The 18,690-nt window shown below is 46.3% G+C and overlaps 2 protein-coding genes across 2 annotated transcripts in view; one reads left to right on the top strand and one right to left on the bottom strand.

The window, feature by feature from the left end:
- The window catches only part of AP1M2 (adaptor related protein complex 1 subunit mu 2), a 122,417-nt gene that overhangs the window by 71,221 nt on the left and 32,506 nt on the right, over window positions 1-18,690 (top strand). The gene's annotated exons all lie outside the window — the stretch shown is intronic.
- On the bottom strand, window positions 148-13,498 carry ATG4D (autophagy related 4D cysteine peptidase). Its single transcript, XM_082204994.1, has 11 exons — window positions 13,340-13,498; window positions 11,698-11,999; window positions 9,202-9,285; window positions 7,867-8,040; window positions 6,696-7,029; window positions 5,681-5,745; window positions 5,398-5,546; window positions 4,266-4,344; window positions 3,068-3,144; window positions 2,183-2,302; window positions 148-1,579 (listed from the first exon to the last, which is right to left on the bottom strand). Exons 2-11 carry the CDS (start codon window positions 11,915-11,917, stop codon window positions 1,397-1,399), a joined length of 1,485 nt encoding a protein of 494 aa, XP_082061120.1. The 5' UTR covers window positions 11,918-11,999; window positions 13,340-13,498; the 3' UTR covers window positions 148-1,396.

The raw sequence follows: 18,690 nt of genomic DNA, 5'->3' as shown, positions 1-18,690 counted from the left end.
TGGCTTGTACCCTGTTTATGGTCATCTAACTGGCCACTACAAGAACAGGGGTTTGGACCAGGTGTCTGGTTTGGAGAAGCAAGGATTTTTGCCAGTAAACTGGTTCCCGAGTCGTAGCCAGGTCAATGAAAAGCTACACCGTAAAAGTACACCTGTTGGAGCAGAGCTTTTATTGATCAAACAGATCTGGAAGGAGGAGTGTTGCCTCTGAAGGGGGGAGTCTGGGTTGCCAGCAGAGTCATCCACACAGCAAACCTAGCTGACCACAAACACACCTGAGTTAAGAAAAGCGGAAGAGCACTCAAGCCCACTTCTGAGAGCTGTCAGTCTAACCTTTGCTCTAGCAGCTACTGAAGACAGACTGATAAGGCAGGAGGAAGTGCAGGGAGGGGAAAGAGAAATTCAAGCAACTGTCTCCAGGGTAAAGTATACAGGTGGTGGTTTAATACCCTTTTGCCACAGACCACTCAACCAATATGCAAGGCTCTATCTACCCCAGGGATGCATCTCTGTAGGGAATCCTATTCTCCCCTGATACTAACCTGAACTGTCCCTTCCACTCTTCCTTAGCCTCCTTCCAAAGGGAGATCTTCCTCTCCACTTTGAAACCATGTCATAATACTAATTATTCAAGTCCACCCAATACATCATTAACCAAACAGGCCTTGTGCCTCTTTTGTTCTTCCCCAGCCACCGGTTAAGCAGTGAACAACCTCTAGCTTGTAAAGTCTTCATCCCTCAATTTAAGTGAATACAGATTTGTCTCTATACGTACACCTCAATTAAAAAATAGACAAGACAAGCTGTGCCCCTCCTCCTTCTTTTATGGGCCTATGGAGTGCACTGAAACAAATTGATGGGGAGAAGCAACCACACAAGCGGAGTAGCAAAGAACCTCAACTTGAGCGCAATAATGCACGGGTTAATAGCCTGGCCCTGAGTTCAGGACTGAGTTCTCTGTGTAGTTGATGAAGTTGCCTTGAACTCTCAGTCGAATAGACAGAAAGCTACTTTTAGAAAATCAACCCAGAACCACCTTGCTAAAGGTTTCCCTCTCCTCACTGCGAACTGCCTTGGCTCTTGCTATTGTACAGTCATTTCAGTGCTCAATATCTCTTGCCCATGTTCTTGTAGGCTTATTCCAGTGTCTTGACTTCCTTTTAGCAGCATCCTAACGACCAAGGAGTTTGGTAACCCCCACAAGACCTTTCAATTGCAGCCTCTTGCATGGAGTGCTACCTGACTGCTACAGGCTGGAGTAGCAGAAGACAAGTCACTGCAAGAGTGACACAGGGACTCTCTCTCTCTCCTGGATCAAAAAGGGAGAGGGCTGCCGTAGGCATATACATAAATAAAAATAAATATGTCAGTGGTGTTGGGGCTGCCTCGCCAGCGATCATAAGACGACAAAATCCTCTGTGGCTGCCTTTTTCGCCCTGCCCCTCTTGCTGGGCCGCTGCCCTTGCACCGTTTGCTGGGAGAATCGGGAACAGAGCTCTTCTAAACCATAGTCCTGAGCGCAGCCATCTACAATGGAGAACATGGGGTATTTCTCTTTGGCAGCCGCAGAATTGAGGACCTGCAATAGACACAAAGGAGGACAATTGACACAATCTGAATACTTGAGGCAGAGACAACATGAGAAGGTCTCTATGCCGGAACAAAATATAGCTAGAGTCTATTTCCTCTCTGTTTCGTGATAGTCCAAGTACAGGGAAGAATTACAGGGATCTTACACCTCGTGGTAGAATCCCTGTACAAAAGAATTTGCACATCTTCCTCTCTGTCAGTTATCATCAGAGGGGAAAAAAACATAGCTCACAATTCCCATGTACAGGGAACAGGGAAGCTCCTGCAGCCAATCAGAAGCCACGGAAGCAGCACCAGACATTCAGGTTCCAAAAAACATTCGCAAACCGGAACATTCACTTCCGGGTTTGCAGCATTCAGGAGCAAAAATGTACAAGTGCCAAGGCGTTCGGAAGGTACGACTGTACTTCCATCATTGCCTCAAATCACCTCAACCAGATCCTCACCCTCAACATCTCCACATTTCAGAATTCTGCAAACCCCACTCCCACTAAACCCTAGGAGTGTTGAGTTTTTTCAGATCCACACATCAATTCAAAGCTGGCCCCACTGGCAGGGCTTGGAGTTGCCTCAAGGCAAACATAACCCTCACCTGTGTCAATTCCACGCACAGGCCCTCAAACTCTCTTCTGTGGCTGACGTAGAAGCCAATGGTGCAGCTGGGATCCACCTTGCTGAAAGCTGTTTTCCGGGGTGAGTTGCAGTGGAAGGACTGGAAAAAGAGGATTCAGCAAAACAGAGCTGTCTCACATCAAGGTGACCCAGAGACTATGTATTTAGTATCGCCAATTTATACACCACTGAGCACTGTAGCTTCTAAGTGGTGTACAATGAGGTTGCAAAAGATCAGTTAAGATCACCCATGAAGTCAGAAAATCTTGTTCAAAATGCCTGCTGAAATTTCAGAGAGTATTCACCAAGTGCCTGAAGTTCAACCAGGGTGTGTGTGTGTGTGTGTGTGTGTGTGTGTGTGTGTATGTGTCCTGTCTGATCTCAGCCAAGAAGGAAAATCAAGTGGAGAATTTATCTTGCACAAGTAAAGCCTTCAATATCACCCTGCATCTCAAAACATGTTTTAAAAATGCATCTGGAGCATATAGACCCAATGATTCTCCTGTTTCTCCTCCATGTAGAGAATTCATAAGTATCAGAACTGACCTTGAGGGAAAATTAAGATGCCTTATTTTTTTTTCCTCCACTGATGAAAATATGCCTTGCCCAGTTTTGTTCCTTCTGTAAGCATCAGAAATGTAACACCAGCTCTTGCTTTGACTACTTACTTTTTACCATACTTCTCTTAAAAGGGCTATATTATACTTCCTCACTTTTTAGTGACAAAACACATTTATGATTTGGCAGTTAAGCTGTAAACTCCCCACACCGGATGCAAGGTTAACTATTTTGTCACAGTTGTGCCTAAGGTGAAATGAGACATACTGGCTCCCATGCCATCCTGGAGCTCTAAGCAGGTGCTTACCTCCAGGGGGAAATTCTCCTTAGTGGTGTCCACAAAGAGCTGGCAGTAATGCGGGTCCAGGAACAGAAGTGTGTCATCTGGAAGACAAGAGAAGTGGGAGATCAGTTATGGATCCTATCTTGTCTTATGGAAGGCCAGATCGTGAAGCTGAGGCACCAGTACTTTGGCCACCTCATGAGAAGAGAAGACTCCCTGGAAAAGACCCTGATGCTGGGAAAGATGGAGGGCACAAGGAGAAGGGGACGACAGAGGACGAGATGGTTGGACAGTGGTCTCGAAGCTACCAACATGAGTCTGACCAAACTTTGGGAGACAGTGGAAGACAGGAGTGCCTGGTGTGTGTTGGTCCATGGGGTCACGAAGAGTCGGACACGACTAAACAACATCATTTTGTCTCATGAATGAGTGTGGTGGGGGTATGAGGGAGGAAGGGACTGTGCACCACCAGGAAATGTTTACGAATGGCTATCATAAATTAAAGGAGCAAACAATGGTCATAATCTAGTAAGCCCACTTGGAGCTGCTGATAACTAGGTGAGAGAAAGGGGGTGGGGGGTGGCGTTCCTTCCACTGGTTTTAAGAACTAAGACTGCAAAGGCAGCTGAGTAGCAAGATGGCCCTACACCACAAGTGGCATCTTAAAACCCATCACAACGTTTTGCAGAATCTGACAGTAAGGAATGCTGAAAATCTGGCTTATCATTACAGTCAATGTAATGACTGGTTTTCAAACAGAATGCGTTCCAGAAGCCTGTTTGACTTCTGAAGCGTTGGGAAACCAAGGCACGGCTTCTGATTGGCTTAAGGAGCATCCTGCAGCCAATCAGAAGCCGCACCAGACGTTCGGCTTCTGAGGCAAAGTTCGCAAACCGGAACACCTACTTCCGGGTTTGCGATGTTCGAGTTCCAGTGTTTGAAACAATGACAATAACAAAAATGGCAATGTTCTGCATGTTAACTTACATTCAGTAACTTCTGCAATTGCATTTTGGTCCATGCTGAGCATATGAGTGACCAAGTATTGATGAAAATGTATGCAAATTGCAGAAATAGATGAATGTCATGCAAACAATTTTGGTGGAGAATTTGGGGTGCCTGCCCTTGTTGGGGAAATGCAAAGCAGCACGTAATAACCCAACATCTGGAGGAGGAGAGGGGAGACCAGACATTTCTGCACCTCAGCAATGAAGTCTATTACCTTGATATCCAACGAAGTACAGGGAATGCCTTGGTTTTCCTCCAATGATCCCAATACAGAAATCCAGCCTCAGAAGTTCCTGCACAACAAAGGAACTTAAATCACACCACCTTCGACCAGCTCCCTTTCCAAGGGGTCGCCCAGTGACGGAAGGAAACAAATAGCTCAGTTGGTAGAGCATGATACTCTTCATCTCAGGGTCATCGGTTTGAGCCCCAGGTTGGGCAAAAGATTCTTGCATTGCAGGGGGTTGGACTAGATGACCCTGGTGGTTCCTTCCAACTCCATGAGTCTGTGATTCTACTCTGTGGTATGCCCTGATGCAGAATGACCAGGAGAGACACCAAACACCACCACCCATTTTGAGCGTTATGCAGGGCAAGAGGAATGCAACTGGTAAGTGCACTTGGGTGGGCAGGCAAGTAGTCAAACATGTTTAATTCACTGCTCTTCTCGAATAGTTGCATTCATGAGAGGCAATTTCTCTGTTGCGGATACACAACTTGGCCATCGTTACACAGCAAAGGAACCTCCCACCCCACCCTTCCTTCCACAGAATGGGCACAATCCTCCTTAAAGAACTGTTACATTTTCATTCTATCCCATAGAGCCAAAGAAGTAAAGGACCCCTGGATGGTTAGGTCCAGTTAAAGGCGACTATGGGGTTGCGGCCCTCATCTCGCTTTCAGGACGAGGGAGCCGGCGTTTGTCCAGACAGCTTTCCGGGTCATGTGGCCAGCATGACTAAACAACTTCTGGCACAATGGAACACCGTGACGGAAACCAGAGTGCACGGAAATGCTGTTTAGCTTCCTGCCACAGTGGTACCTATTTATTTACTTGCACTGGCGTGCTTTCGAGCTGCTAGGCTGGCAGGAGCTGGGACACAGCAAAGGGAACTCACTCCGTCGTGGGGATTCGAACCGCGACCTTCTGATCAGCAAGCCCAAGGGGATCGTGGTTTAGACCACAGCGCCACCCGCGTCCCATAGAGCCAAAGAGCATTCCCCACCATGTCCGCCTCTCTTTTCCTGCTCCTGGCTTGGGAGAAGAATGAGGCATCAGCCTGCATTCCAACAAGGATGTGCCCATTTGAGTCCCAGAGTCCACCTCACACCTATTCCCAAGTCACCTTAACACAGTCCACGTAGGCGGGGTTAAACGTCTCTCCCCCTAGCCGCATGGGCACCAGAATGATGACTGCTTTCCATTCGGCAGCAGGGTCCCACGCAGTCCTGTCTTTGCTTCTATTGGCCAGGTTGGCCACATCATCTTTGTACACTATGGGAAGCAGCAGAGGAAGGACTTCAGGTCCTGCAGCCAAGGGGATCTCAGCCCAGCTACCTGGGCTATGACGTCCCAGGTGCTTCATGAACCACAGGCAGGGCTGCTTACCCCCCTTCAGCTCCTTTTACCTGTGCAGTCCTGAGACACATACACCGCCAGGTTGCCTGCTTCCGAACAGCAATCCACTGCTTTCCTGCAGGGGGGAGAAGGTGCACTTCAGTTGGACACAGCGTTGCCTCCCAACCCCACTCTCCAGCCAGCCTCATCCCTGCAAGACCACCACCAGAGGATTGAGGACAAAAGGAAGAAGCTATAGATTTCTAGCTTCCGAGGTCAGGAAAGTAAGTGTAGCAGCAGAATAGCTCATCTGTCAGCTTCAGGGCTCCTTTGCTTTTGATGCTTGGCAAAATTCCCTCAACCCCCCCCCCCCAATACAAACAACAACGCCAAAGTGCTAAAGACTCAAAGGCAGGAGGCAGGCTGGAATCTGTGCCCCTCCCACTGACTAAACACTGCTGGATCAACACAGGAAGGAAGGAAGGAAGGAAGGAGGCAGAAAAGACCGACTGTTCCTTTTGCTGAAACTGAAACTTCTGGGTCAGGACCACATACACACACAGTGCAGAAATACACAATTTAACATTCTGGAGGGACACATATTCTCCTTTGATTGCAAACCTTGGCAGCAGGCCAAGACTTGTCTCTTAATTTTAACGCTGTGGTCTCACAGCCCCATTCACAAGATAAAACCTTTGCCTGTTCTCATGGCTTAAACTTTGAATCGCCTTGATGCCATATGCAGTGAGATGATCCACACCCCAGTCAAAATGGGGTGGCAGAGGCAGGCCCGTTCTGGATGTTCTGTAGATTGGAAAGCCTTTGCACTGCCAAATCTTGAAACACTAAATACTGTTGGCAGAGCATCTTGATTTGTCTGGTGCACTAAGCATAGCCATGCAATAATTGGCAAAAACACGTGGCAAATGAGCTTTTACAACAAATATAGGTCTCCTGATCAGAGCTGGCAATTCGGCCCACCCCATTGCACAAATACACCTGGTGAGAATGTGCCAAAATCTAACACCCCTACCCCCACTTATTTCCTGGGTGTCAAATCATTTCTTGTGTCTTATCACCTCTCACCTGATTATGTGGGCTACAATAGAAGGCCCATACCAGTCCCCTGCTTTCTTCCCTGAACTGTGCCCCAGATCGACCAAACGGTGAATTCCAAAGGGTGCTTGAGGCCGATCAGCAAACCATGAGATAATCTTCCGGTGGTAACGCTCCTTTTCCAGTTCATCAGGACTGCAGGTGCGCCTAGGGGCCTGCAGCTCCCAGGGTCCCCTGCTCCTGTCAGTAGGGATAGGTGGGACCTGGCGCAGGTTAGCTGTGCTGGGACAGGGCAGAGGGGTGGCTTTCATGGGCTCCATCTCCGCCAAACTGGGGGTATAGAGGGCATCTGACCAGGTCCAATCTGAAAAGTGGAACAGAAAACCAAAAAGCGGGCTAAGGACTTGGGCACCCTTCATTCCCATTAAACACCCAAACATTGAAGCATCCCAAATGCAAGGCCATTTCACTTGCTCAAGACTGCAAATAATTATAGCCTACATTTTGATTAGAACGCGGGTGGCGCTGTGGGTTAAACCACAGAGCCTAGGACTTGCCGATCAGAAGGTCGGCGGTTCGAATCCCTGCGACGGGGTGAGCTCCCGTTGCTCGGTCCCTGCTCCTGCCAACCTAGAGGTTCGAAAGCACGTCAAAGTGCAAGTAGATAAATAGGTACCGCTCCAGTGGGAAGGTAAACAGTGTTTCCATGCGCTGCTCTGGTTCGCCAGAAGCGGCTTAGTCATGCTGGCCACATGACCCGGAAGCTGTATGCCGGCTCCCTCGGCCAATAAAGCGAGATGAGCACCGCAACCCCAGAGTCGGCCACGACTGGACCTAATGGTCAGGGGTCCCTTTACCTTTACCTTACATTTTGATTGGGATGGCAGTTGAATCTGGTGGCCCAAGCCTTTTGGCTTTGCTAGTGAAATCAACTATGCACAACTCGTAGTGCTATTTGTTCTGCAAAAAACTTTTCCACTGCTCAACTCTCCTTCAATTATTGATCTTGGGGTGGGGTGTCAGGTGCAATGGGAGGAGGGGCTGTTCAGTCTAGATGGCTCTTTGGGATGCTCTGTGATTCTGGGGCACACTGCAGATACCTGCATGCGTGAATGCATGCTTTAAGATGGGACAGGGGAATGGGATGAGGCGGGCAAGAGGGATCCCCTCACAACATGGCGCACAGAGCGGTGCCTCTCACCTCTGCCAAGGAAATGGACGACGAGACCCTGAGCCAGCAGCATCTGACCACTGCGCAGCATGCAGCCCCAGCCACAGTCAGTGGTCCACATAGTGCCTTCTAACTGCTGAAATTCCCGTCGGTAGGTTAGCCAGATGCGTGAGGCAAAGTCCTTCTGAAAGCACTCCACATCCTCTGCAAGGCAGAACAGAGACCGGTCAGGAAAAGGCCCAGCCAACAGCAGCACACAAGCAAGCCCAGAGGCAGAACTTTTCCTTTGTGCATCACAACGCCCCCAGCCATATTTACAGGGAGACCCTCTAGCTCACGGATGGGGGAGTTCAGGCCCGGCACAGGTCTCAGTTTGGCCTGTGAGGCTGTTTTCCCCAAACTATGCTCACTTGCCCTGCACCTGACATCTTACGGGCAGGTGAAGCTGTAGCTGCCGGTGCACAAATTTGAGTCCCAAAGTCCTGATTGTGCATTGGCTAGGCTGGCTGTGCTACTGGCAGTCAAACAGTTCCCAACACAGCTCTCACCAAGTCCCAACAATTCAGAGTACCTGTCCCCTAATGCGGTTTTTCACAAACCTGTGGTCAGGGATGATGGAAGCTGTAGTCCAACAACAGCTGGACCAATGAAACATTGCCCTAATGTCATTGCGACATCAGATGATCATCAGGTGAGTGACCATGTCCACTTGTCAAATCTGGCCCACAAAGGATCTGTTGGCAGATCCAGTCCCCCACCCTCTTTCTCTAGCTGTACTGTCAAGATAATCCACTTCATCCTAGTCAGGCTTCCTCAAACTCAGCCCTCCAGATGTTTTGAGACTACAATTCTCATCATCCCTGACCACTGGTCCTGCTAGCTAGGGATCATGGGAGTTGTAGGCCAAAAAACATCTGGAGGGCCGAGTTTGAGGAAGCCTGATCTAAGTAATTAGGATAAATGAATAAGGACCAGAACAAACTGAATTAACACTATACATCTCAAACGTTAAGGAAATAAAGGGCAGGTATGAGCTTGTAATCCCTCCTTGGCTATCCAAGACAAAGAAGAGGCAGAGAGAGAAAAGCAACAAAGGGCCGGCATGAAAGGATTTCTTGGCCTTGATCTTCAAATTCGCCATCTCCTATCCGTACTCTTGCACTGCTAAGAGGATTGGCAGCCTCTTTCAGAAACGCATCCATTGTCATCGACTGAGGGATTTTACACCAAATCAATAGTGTCTTGTTGGGGGTCAGAGGAAGAGGCAGGCAGAAGTTGCATAAAGGAACTGCACAATACCATCGTAAAATGAAAATGAACCCAAGTTCTGGGAATCCCCTCCACCCTGCCTCCCAAGCCACTCACCTTCACGTTCAAAGCGGTAGATGTGTCCAAAGAGGTAGACGGGGGAAAGCTTGCTGAAATTAGTTTTGGTCTTGACTGTCCAACCTCAGGAGGCAAAGGAGACAGGTAGGTTTGTTACAAGCCATGTGGCATTCAACACTGGGCCTCCACTTCCTTCCTGCGGGTTCGTATGGAAAACCGGGCTTGACCTAGCCTCCAAACCAGTGGCCTCCAGTGGCAGAACTCCCCACACCCACCCTGACTGCATAACAATCTGCAGAGGGAACACCTTTCCCTGCACACTTCTCCTTAAGATGTTGCCTTCCACCAATAAACATCCACCAATGAACTAGAAGCCACCCCTCAAATGCTATTTACTACAGCTTGCATTCTCACATTCACCTCAGTCTTCACATGCATGAATGCATGGCTGTAGTTGGGAGCATTTCTCCAAGAATAGCCTGCATGAACAGAGCTTGTTCTGCACATGCAACATCTTTGTGAAATCTCAGCTGGTGTTATTTAGACAGGCCTTTGAAATGAGAATTTTCTTTTAACCAACCACAACTTATGGAAGTTTTTGCTGATGCTTTATTGACATTCTTATGATTGTATCTTTTGTATGGTGAACACTGGCTTGTAATTATTATTATTAATTACTACTACTACTACTACTGAAGTGTGATTTATAAATACTTAAATGAACAGATAAAGTATTCACCAACATGTGCCTGCAATGGGGAATTCTACAATGTGCTGAAGCTCAGTGCTCAGGTGTAGAAAGAGCACTATAAATGTTTTATTTTTTCCAGCCCCTCAACTACAGATTAAAAGCAACCCCATCCAAATTGCCCCTGTTCATTCCTGACAAGCCTGACAAGAGAAGCTACCTGGAATCATACAAAGCAAGTGCTCTTAGTGCAGGAGAAAATGCAGGGAGGGAAGATACAGTGGAATAAAGCAATCAAGTTAAACATTACACAAAAAGAAAGCAGAATTAAATCTCTCCAACCCCACCCCTGCCTCTTGGATTAGTTTTTAAATGCCAATGGGGTAAGATACGAAATCCTTATCTGTAAACACAAAACACACAATCAGTGTTGTAAGTAGAATTTAATAGGACATTTTCACCAACCCAGATAGATCTGTGCTCACATTCACTCTCCACAGCCATGATTCAAGGAGCTAATGCAGAAGCAGAAGCTGGCAGGGGAGGTGTTCTCAAACCAACCAGAAAAACATGCAAGAGGTGACAGCTTTATTAGTCCAGCAGAGGCTAATGACAAGATGACAAAAAAACAGAAGTAGAACCTGCTCTCCAAATCATATTATCTTCTCCACCCCATGACCAGTAAGGCTAGCCATATTTGTTCAAGGTGTGTAAGCCTCCTACACACATTTGCTCTCTGCTCTTTTCGTAAAAACACACTTGGCAGCTGATCTCAGAAACAAATACTGACATATCAAAAGCCTGTGCTCAGCCTCCAAATCTAACAGGGATTTGGGGCAAGCTTGGCATGAAAGTGCCTTTTGTCAATGAATGAATGCTTTTGTTGCAAGACCTGGAGATTTGCCATATCCCAGAGGACATGGCAGAATTCCAGATCTCAACATATGGAGGAATTTCAGAGGAGCTCTTGCAGCACAAACAAAGGAAGTCACTCCATGGCACGACGAGTTGTGACAAATAAAGGAAGTCACTTCATGGCACAACAAGACAAAGGGCAACATGAGAATCAGGCCTCTCAAGAGTGCAAGCGACAAATTGTCTTGAAGTTTGGGGCCATCTTGATTCTCAAAGACAACATCTACCCACAAGTCTTATGACACTGAAATCTGGGGATATCCTGGGTCTCCCAAAATCATACAAAGCCAAGTGCTAATAATTCTACTGAGTACTCCCAGAGCCGTACCTTCTATGTCACTGTAGGCTAAAACTAGCACATTGCCAATTTAGTATTTAATTCCATAAAATGTATATACCACTTGATTGCAAAAAAACAACATCTTCAAAGTGGTTTAAAAACAATAAAACAAAAATAGTTCAAAATGACTATTTAAAATATTTTAAAAAATAAAATAAACATTAAGTTAAAAACCTGATTAAAACACAATTGAGATGCATACATGTTTAATTTGTGGTTTAAGATTTTAGACATCAATGATTAGTAGCTAACAAAGCTTTCTCAATAAACAATTTTCAATTGTTCATTTTTTAAATATAAGGATGCATTGTTGAAAAAGAGAATCCAACCACTACCCTCCTTTTTGTTCTGACTTAAAACCAGAAACTGCTACTATATTTTGGATATTGGGGCTAGAAGTTTATGGTTCATTTGTCTAGCTTTTAATATTTTTATAATTGTACGATTCTGTAATTTAATTGTATGCCACCTTTGGTGGGGTTTTCCCTCTTAAAGGAAGCACAAACATTATTTAAACTTGTCAAGTGGTGGACTAACAAGAAGGAGGATTATTTCCCTTAATTTCCATGCAACAACCGTAAGTCTGACTCACCATATTTCACATTGTTCCAGACAGAGAAGAGCTTGCTTTTGATCTTGTCCACTTCGTCAGGCTCACTATGTTGGCTGCGTGCGGCACCCCCTCCGGGGAAGAGCCCTGGGTAGTTCCCCCCTTGACCGCTGGACCTGGGATTAAAGAGTTGCCTTCCGTCTGAGTGGCGCAGCTCATCCTGGCTTAAGTACTGCACTGAGGTGGGTGACACGGAATTCATTTAACAACTGGAACCAGTGCAGGCTGCGTCTTCTGTGGGGGGTTGGGATGAAACTTCCATGTGCCTCGCCAGGGAAGCAGAACTGCAGACCCATCAGAAACAAGGGTGAGAATCTCACTAACAAAGCGACTAAGGAAGCCCAAAGGCCCCAAACATTTTAAAGTACAAATCAATGCATTTGCAAACAAGACTCATGTTACCCCCACCTCTGTCTGTCTGACTCAAACCTTCATGCTCAGCTGTATGAGATGTGTCAAGGAAAAACCTTTACGGGACGCTAAGCTGTAAAGAGCAAATGGGAGAATTCACCCAAACTGTTGTCTCTTTTTCAAACAATGGCTGTGAATCCCTGGCGTCTCCAGTTTAAAGGATCTCTTGCACCAGGACTAAGAACAACTGTGCACGTGGCTCATCTTAGACTGGACTAAGAGAGTGGAAAGGAATCAGAGAAAATCCTACAACTCCCCCCCCCCCCGCCTCCTTTAAATGAAAGCTGTGTAAACCAGGGGTCAGCAACCTTTTTCAGCCGTGGGCCGGTCCACTGTCCCTCAGACCATGTAGTGGGCTGGACTATATTTTTTTTTTTTTGGGGGGGAGGAATGACCGAATTCCTATGCCCCAGAAATAACCCAGAGATGCATTTTAAATAAAAGGACACATTCTACTCATGTAAAAACATGCTGATTCCGGATTGTCCGCGGGCTGGATTGAGGTGATTGGGCCGCATCCGGTCCATGGGCCTTAGGTTCCCTACCCCTGGTGTAAATCATGGTTTTTATCAGTCCACAGACTGACCACCTTCATCTCCCCACCTGAACCTTTTAGAGCAGCATACAATATTCTGAACCAGTAACAACAGGGTGGGGGGAGAAAGTGAAAGGCACCATATTTCAAGCAATATATAGTGGTACCTCGGGTTAAGTACTTAATTCGTTCTGGAGCTCCGTTCTTAACCTGAAGCACTATTTCTGGGTTAGCGGAGTCTGTAACCTGAAGCGTATGTAACCCGAGGTACCACTGTATTGGGAAGTCTTTCATGTCTGTTTTATCGTGTTTTTAATATTCTGTTGGGAGCCGCCCAGAGTGGCTGCGGAAACCTGGCCAGATGGGCGAGGTATAAATCTTCTTCTTATTATTTTTACTATTAATATTATTATTTCAGCAGGCGTCGCAGAAAGAGTGAAGGGAAAGGCGCCTCCTTGATCTCCATAGACAGGGAGCTCCCAGATGCAGGCGATGCCCCACTAAGCGGCCGAGAGACCCTCTCCCCCTCCCAACCCAGCAAGCGCGGCCCTAGCAACCCAACTCGCCCCCAGCAACCAGCGCCCATTCCACCGCCACGGAAACCTTCCCCTCTCCCTCCTGCAGCGACACACGGCCCAGGCGAGCCCCGCTTCCCCCCCGGACCCCCTCACACCCAACCTGGGTGGGCATGGGACGAGGTAGCCCGTTTCCCCGGGGCGAGCCGCCGCCGTTCAGTCCGCCATGACTTAGGGAGACCCTTCCGCTGCGAGCGGCAGCGACAGCGCCACCGCCATCTTAGATCCCCGGAAGCAGCTGAGAAGCACCCAACGTCCGGGCGGAAGTGGCCCTTCGCCCTCAGACGGCTGCCGGAAGTGGCGCCTCTCCCCGTGGCGAACCTAGAGATAGAAATGTAGAGGAGGAAAAGCTCAACCTTAGAGAGCCTCGCCACCACAAGACTACAACTCCCATCATCCCTAGCGGGAAGGACTAGGGGTCAAGGATGATGGGAGTTGTAGTCCAACAGTATCTTGGGTGGCTCAAGGTTGAACAAGAATTATAGAATTGGAAGGGACCCACCAGGGTCATCTAGTCCAACCCCCTGCAATTTCAGAAATCACATATATATATATAGAGAGAGAGAGAGAGAGGGAGAGAGAGAGAGTGAAAGAGAGTTTATTTATTTATACTTTTCAAGTTTATATATTTCACTAATTTTATACATTGCACTAATTTTACAATCATTTTAACATTTCAAAGCTTGACTTCCTCCCCCTTCTTTCTGCTGTTCCTTAAATTTGTTTTTAATATCATCTGCATATCCAAATTATTCATCTTCTTTAAATATATACTCTTATGAAACTGCCAGTTATTACAATAATCCTGCCAATGCTTTTATCTGTTTATCATTTATCTGTAAATATTCAATAAACCATTTCCATTCTTTTATTTAAAAATTGTTATCTTGATTTTTTATTCTTCCGGTAAGTTTCACCATTTCTGCATATCCATAAGTTTTTGTATCCATTCTTCTTTCGCTGGGACTTCTGCTTCTTTACATTTTGGGACAAGTAACATTCTTGCCGCTGTAGTAGCATACATGAATAAGTTTCTATACATTTTAGGTAGTTCTGTTCCTATAATTCCCAAAAGAAAAGTTTCTGGGGTTTTTTTTGGCAAAGGTTATTTTAAACGTCTTTTTCATTTCATTATATATCATTTCAGAAATCTAAGCTGATGCATCCATGACAGAGAGACAGCTGCACTAAAGGATGAAATAGACGCACAAACCAGACTCACGGTGTACCCTGTTCAATTTGAAACCTCTCTCTCTCTATATAGTCGTATCTTGAATCTCAAACGCCTTGGCTCACAAACAAATCAGTCCCCGAACAATGGAAACCCGGAAGTGAGTGTTCCAGTTTTCGAATGATTTTCAGAAGCCAAACGTCCAACGCAGCTTCTGTGGCTTCTGATTGGCTGCAGCACACCCCTGCAGCCAATCGGAAGCCGCGCCTTGGTTTTCGAACGGTTCTGGGAGCTGAACGGACTCCCAGAACGCATTCTGTTCGAGAACCAAGGTACAGCTGTATATACTTTTGCATGGGGGCTGGGGCTGGCCCAGGCTGTGGCACACCATAAGCTCATGTCTGGAACAGGAGTGAATGGCCAAAGAAGGCCTCAAGGGTAATGGCCAGGAGGCGGATCTGCCTGATGCTGCTACTTTCACCCTCCTCTGTCTGCTGCCTGAGGCAACTGCCCCGCTCTGCCTAATGGTAGAGCCAGCCTTGGACATGTCATCACTTTCACCAGTGCACAGAAGAGTCCATGAATTGTAAATGGGAAGTCTGTGTGGAGCTCTTCAACCCTTTCTCAGTGACCGGAGTTCTTCAATTTAGTAATAGGGAAATGAAATCCTTGGCTCCACTGTCGGGGTCGGATAAGGAAGTTCGGAACACAGCCTTTGGTTCTTCCCTCTCACTTCCCGAAAAGGACAGCTGAGGACAGGCTTGCATTACGGTATTTCCAGAAGAGGGACTATCACACTGTGGTTGCAGTGCAAAGTCAGAAGGCTTTCCTCTGCTAGGAATACGGCTGCTGATTTCTTGTAGTTCAGTCAGTGTACTTGGTATTTTACACAGTAACAAAAGTGTGTGTGTGTGGGGGGGTAAATTAAAAGGTCCCCAGTCTCAAAGGATGTACAGTCAAAATTCTGGAACTGAGGCACAAGTCCCCAGTAAGAATACCACAGCCATCACGTTGCTGAAATACTGTGTTCTTATCTCAGAGAGAAGATGGGAATTTGGGAGTTGATTAACAATTCAGATTTAGAAGTGGGACCTGCAACAACATGTTGCAGTATGGGATGCTCCTTGTCAGGGTTCTAGTAAGCCAACTATGCCTTTTTGGTATCCACCCCACCCCATGGCTTATTTCATTCTTCCTTGTGTTTCTTTCTTCTTTGGTGATCACTCGTAGCTGAGTAAGATTGTCTTCCATAAACACCAGTTTTAACAATGAGTCCACAAGTGACTATGGAGGCCAATTCTGGATCCACACGTCCTTCCACAGTGGGGACATTGGTTTCCGGGCAGGAGTTGATCACAGTGTGGATTTGCCAAGCGTGCCTTCCTCCTAGCATGTTTCTCCTTTGCATCCTGAGTTCGAGTGTCTTCAAAGCCCATGACACCTTTGGTAAAGGCTGTTCTCCAACTAGAGCGCTCAAAGGCCAGTGTTTCCCAGTTGTAAGTGTTTATACTACATTTTTTTAGATTTGCCTTGAGACAGTCTTTAAACCTCTTTTGTTGACCACCAGCATTACGATTTCCATTTTTAAGTTCAGAATAGATTGGTTGCTTTGGAAGATGATGATCAGGCATCCGCACAACATGACCAGTCCAACGAAGTTGATGTTGAAGAATCATTGCTTCAACACTGGTGATATTTGCTTCTTCCAGTACACTGATTTTAGTTTGCCTGTCTTCCCAAGTATGTGTAAAAATTTTCGGAGACACCGTTGATGGAATCTTTCAAGGAGTTGGAGATGGCGTTTATAAGTGGTCCATGTTTCACAAGCATATAGTAAGGTTGGTAGTGCAATAGCTTTGTAAACAAGCATTTTGGTTTCCCTCTGAATGTCCCGGTCCTCAAACACACTGCACTTCAATCGGGAGAAAGCCGCAATGTTGGCCCTTGTGGAGAGATAACTGCCTAGGTAGGAGAAGCGATCAACATTTTCCAGCGTTACACCATTGAATGGGATTTGTGGCGCTGCAGAGGGGTTGCTTTGTACTTGTTGGTGCAGCACTTTGGTTTTTTGGATGTTGAGTGATAGGCCAAGCTTTTCGTAAGCTGCAAAGATATTTAGGATAGTTTGGAGGTCATCCTCTGAGCGTGTGCACACTACGTTGTCAGCAGCATACTGAAGCTCTAAGACGGAAGTTACAGTAACCTTACTCTTTGCTTTCAGCCTGCTCAGATTGAAGAGCTTTCCATCTGTTCGATATATGATTTCTACTCTGGTGGGGAGTTTCCCTTCGACAAAGTGTAGGATCATGGCAATGAAAATAATGAATAGAGCTGGGGCAATAACACATACTATAGGCTGTACAATCTAGGATAATTCTTGGTGCTTTAACAGGGGTAAACGGTAGTCGTTTTAATAGTATAGTCCCATTGAGCTTGGTAGGATTTATCCTTGAGTAAATATGCATAGGATTGCTATAGCAGCCATTACTTTTTTTGCCCTCTTAGTGGTACACTGCTTGGGTTTTGCTTGCTAAGCCTGGGAAAGCTCTGTGTCACAGAAGGGCAGTGAAGTCTCCTGAACAGGTTAGCCTGGAAGAGCTAACTATTAGTGCTGGATAAACAATTAAAACAGAGATATATATCAGCGGGGGGAAAGATCAGAGACGTGTCATTCGTGTCCTAAATAGCTGTATATGGCTTGGTCCCAATTAGATAGCTTTATAGAGATGTAATCTGCATCCTTAGCTGGTAGAGAGGAATTGAACACTACCCTGTTATCAGAATAACTTCCTGATAGCATCTGAGGGCAGCACAGACTTGTTCTCTGCTAAGCCCTTCCTTTGCTTCCTCCTCAACAGGCGGTTGTCATTACCCTTTCTAAATATCTGCTTGTTTTTCTTACTTGCACTTTCTTTGTATCAACACGTCTTAGAGACAGAAAAAGCTCTAAGGGCTTTCTAGTTAGACACCCGCTGACTTAAACATCAGCCAATAGCAACCCAAGTCAGTCCTTCCTGGTAAGGCAATTGGGTCCTGTTTCAAGGAATTTCAGCTTATTTCATTTCTGAGCAGGTCTTACAGTGTTCTTTCCACCTGTGACCCTCTTTGTTTTTGTTAAGTTGTGGGTGAACATATCAGACAACACAGTGATTCTTCAAACAGCTCTTGTTTATTCACAGGCCAGAACAGAACTGGGCTGAAGGGTTCAGCCAACCTGCTTATATGGAGCTCAACTATAAAGCAACAGTAACAACTTTCTATAACTATCCAATCACTGAACGTCACTTTCAATTCCTTATTTGCATACGTGGACCTGAGTGAAAACTTCTACAGTATCTGTAGCAGTCTCTGCAAAGGACTGTCCTTCAGCTAAAGTCTGAATTGAGCCACAGCAGGGGCGCCAACTATAGGGGGCAGAAAGGACTTCAGCTCCTTCAATATTTGTGGGTAGGGGGGTGAGCCCCCCATTATTGAAGGGGCTGCCATCCCCCACAGCCCGCCGCCACAGGGCAGGGGTGGAACATGCAGAGGGGCGCATGACTTGTATGTGATGTCATGTGACCTCAGGCCCCCTCAGTGTGGGGGACTAGTCATCACCCCTGACCCAGAGACTTCCCACCCAGTATCCATTCTTTGAGGGCCCCAAAATCCTAAAATGCCTGTGGTTATCTATCAGGTTCTGAGTCATATGCAGTTGAAAGTGAGCCTCTCTGGAGGACTGAAATGATTCATTCCAGAACAAATTGGGTCATCTCATTCCAGCCATGATTCAGAAATTGTTTTTCTATTGCTTTTAGAAATTGTTGGTTCCTTGTACTCTTATAGATATTATGCAGGCTTTATTATTATGCTACATGCCTCTCTGAGTGCTTTTTAGTAAAAGAGCACAGTAATATATTACTATTAGTAGGAGGAGGAGTGGTATTGTTAATATTATTTCTTAGGGCAGTAAAACATGTTGCAACTCTAAATCAGTCCTGTTACCTAACGATCTGCTGAGGTCCTCTAATATTTTTCCTTCCCCATCCCTTGCTCTGGAAATGTTTGTCTCCCACAATCGTGTGGATCAAGTTTTGCCATAAAATTCTTTTTCTGCCCAGCATGTGGTTTGGTAGGGTAGAAGAGATGAAAAACGAGAGGGCTGAAATGCTTTCATACCATCATGGCTACAGCCTAATATTGAGCCCAGCAAAACAAACAGGGTGACATTTGCCAGAAAGTAGGAGACTATAATTAAGGCCAGAGTTCTAGAAACAGCAAAGGCCCCAAAGGAAACTATCTGA

The sequence above is a fragment of the Podarcis vaucheri genome (assembly GCF_965113315.1).
Source record: "Podarcis vaucheri genome assembly, chromosome: 17".
Classification (NCBI taxonomy): domain Eukaryota; kingdom Metazoa; phylum Chordata; class Lepidosauria; order Squamata; family Lacertidae; genus Podarcis; species Podarcis vaucheri.
This window is presented reverse-complemented; position numbering and strand designations above follow the sequence as displayed.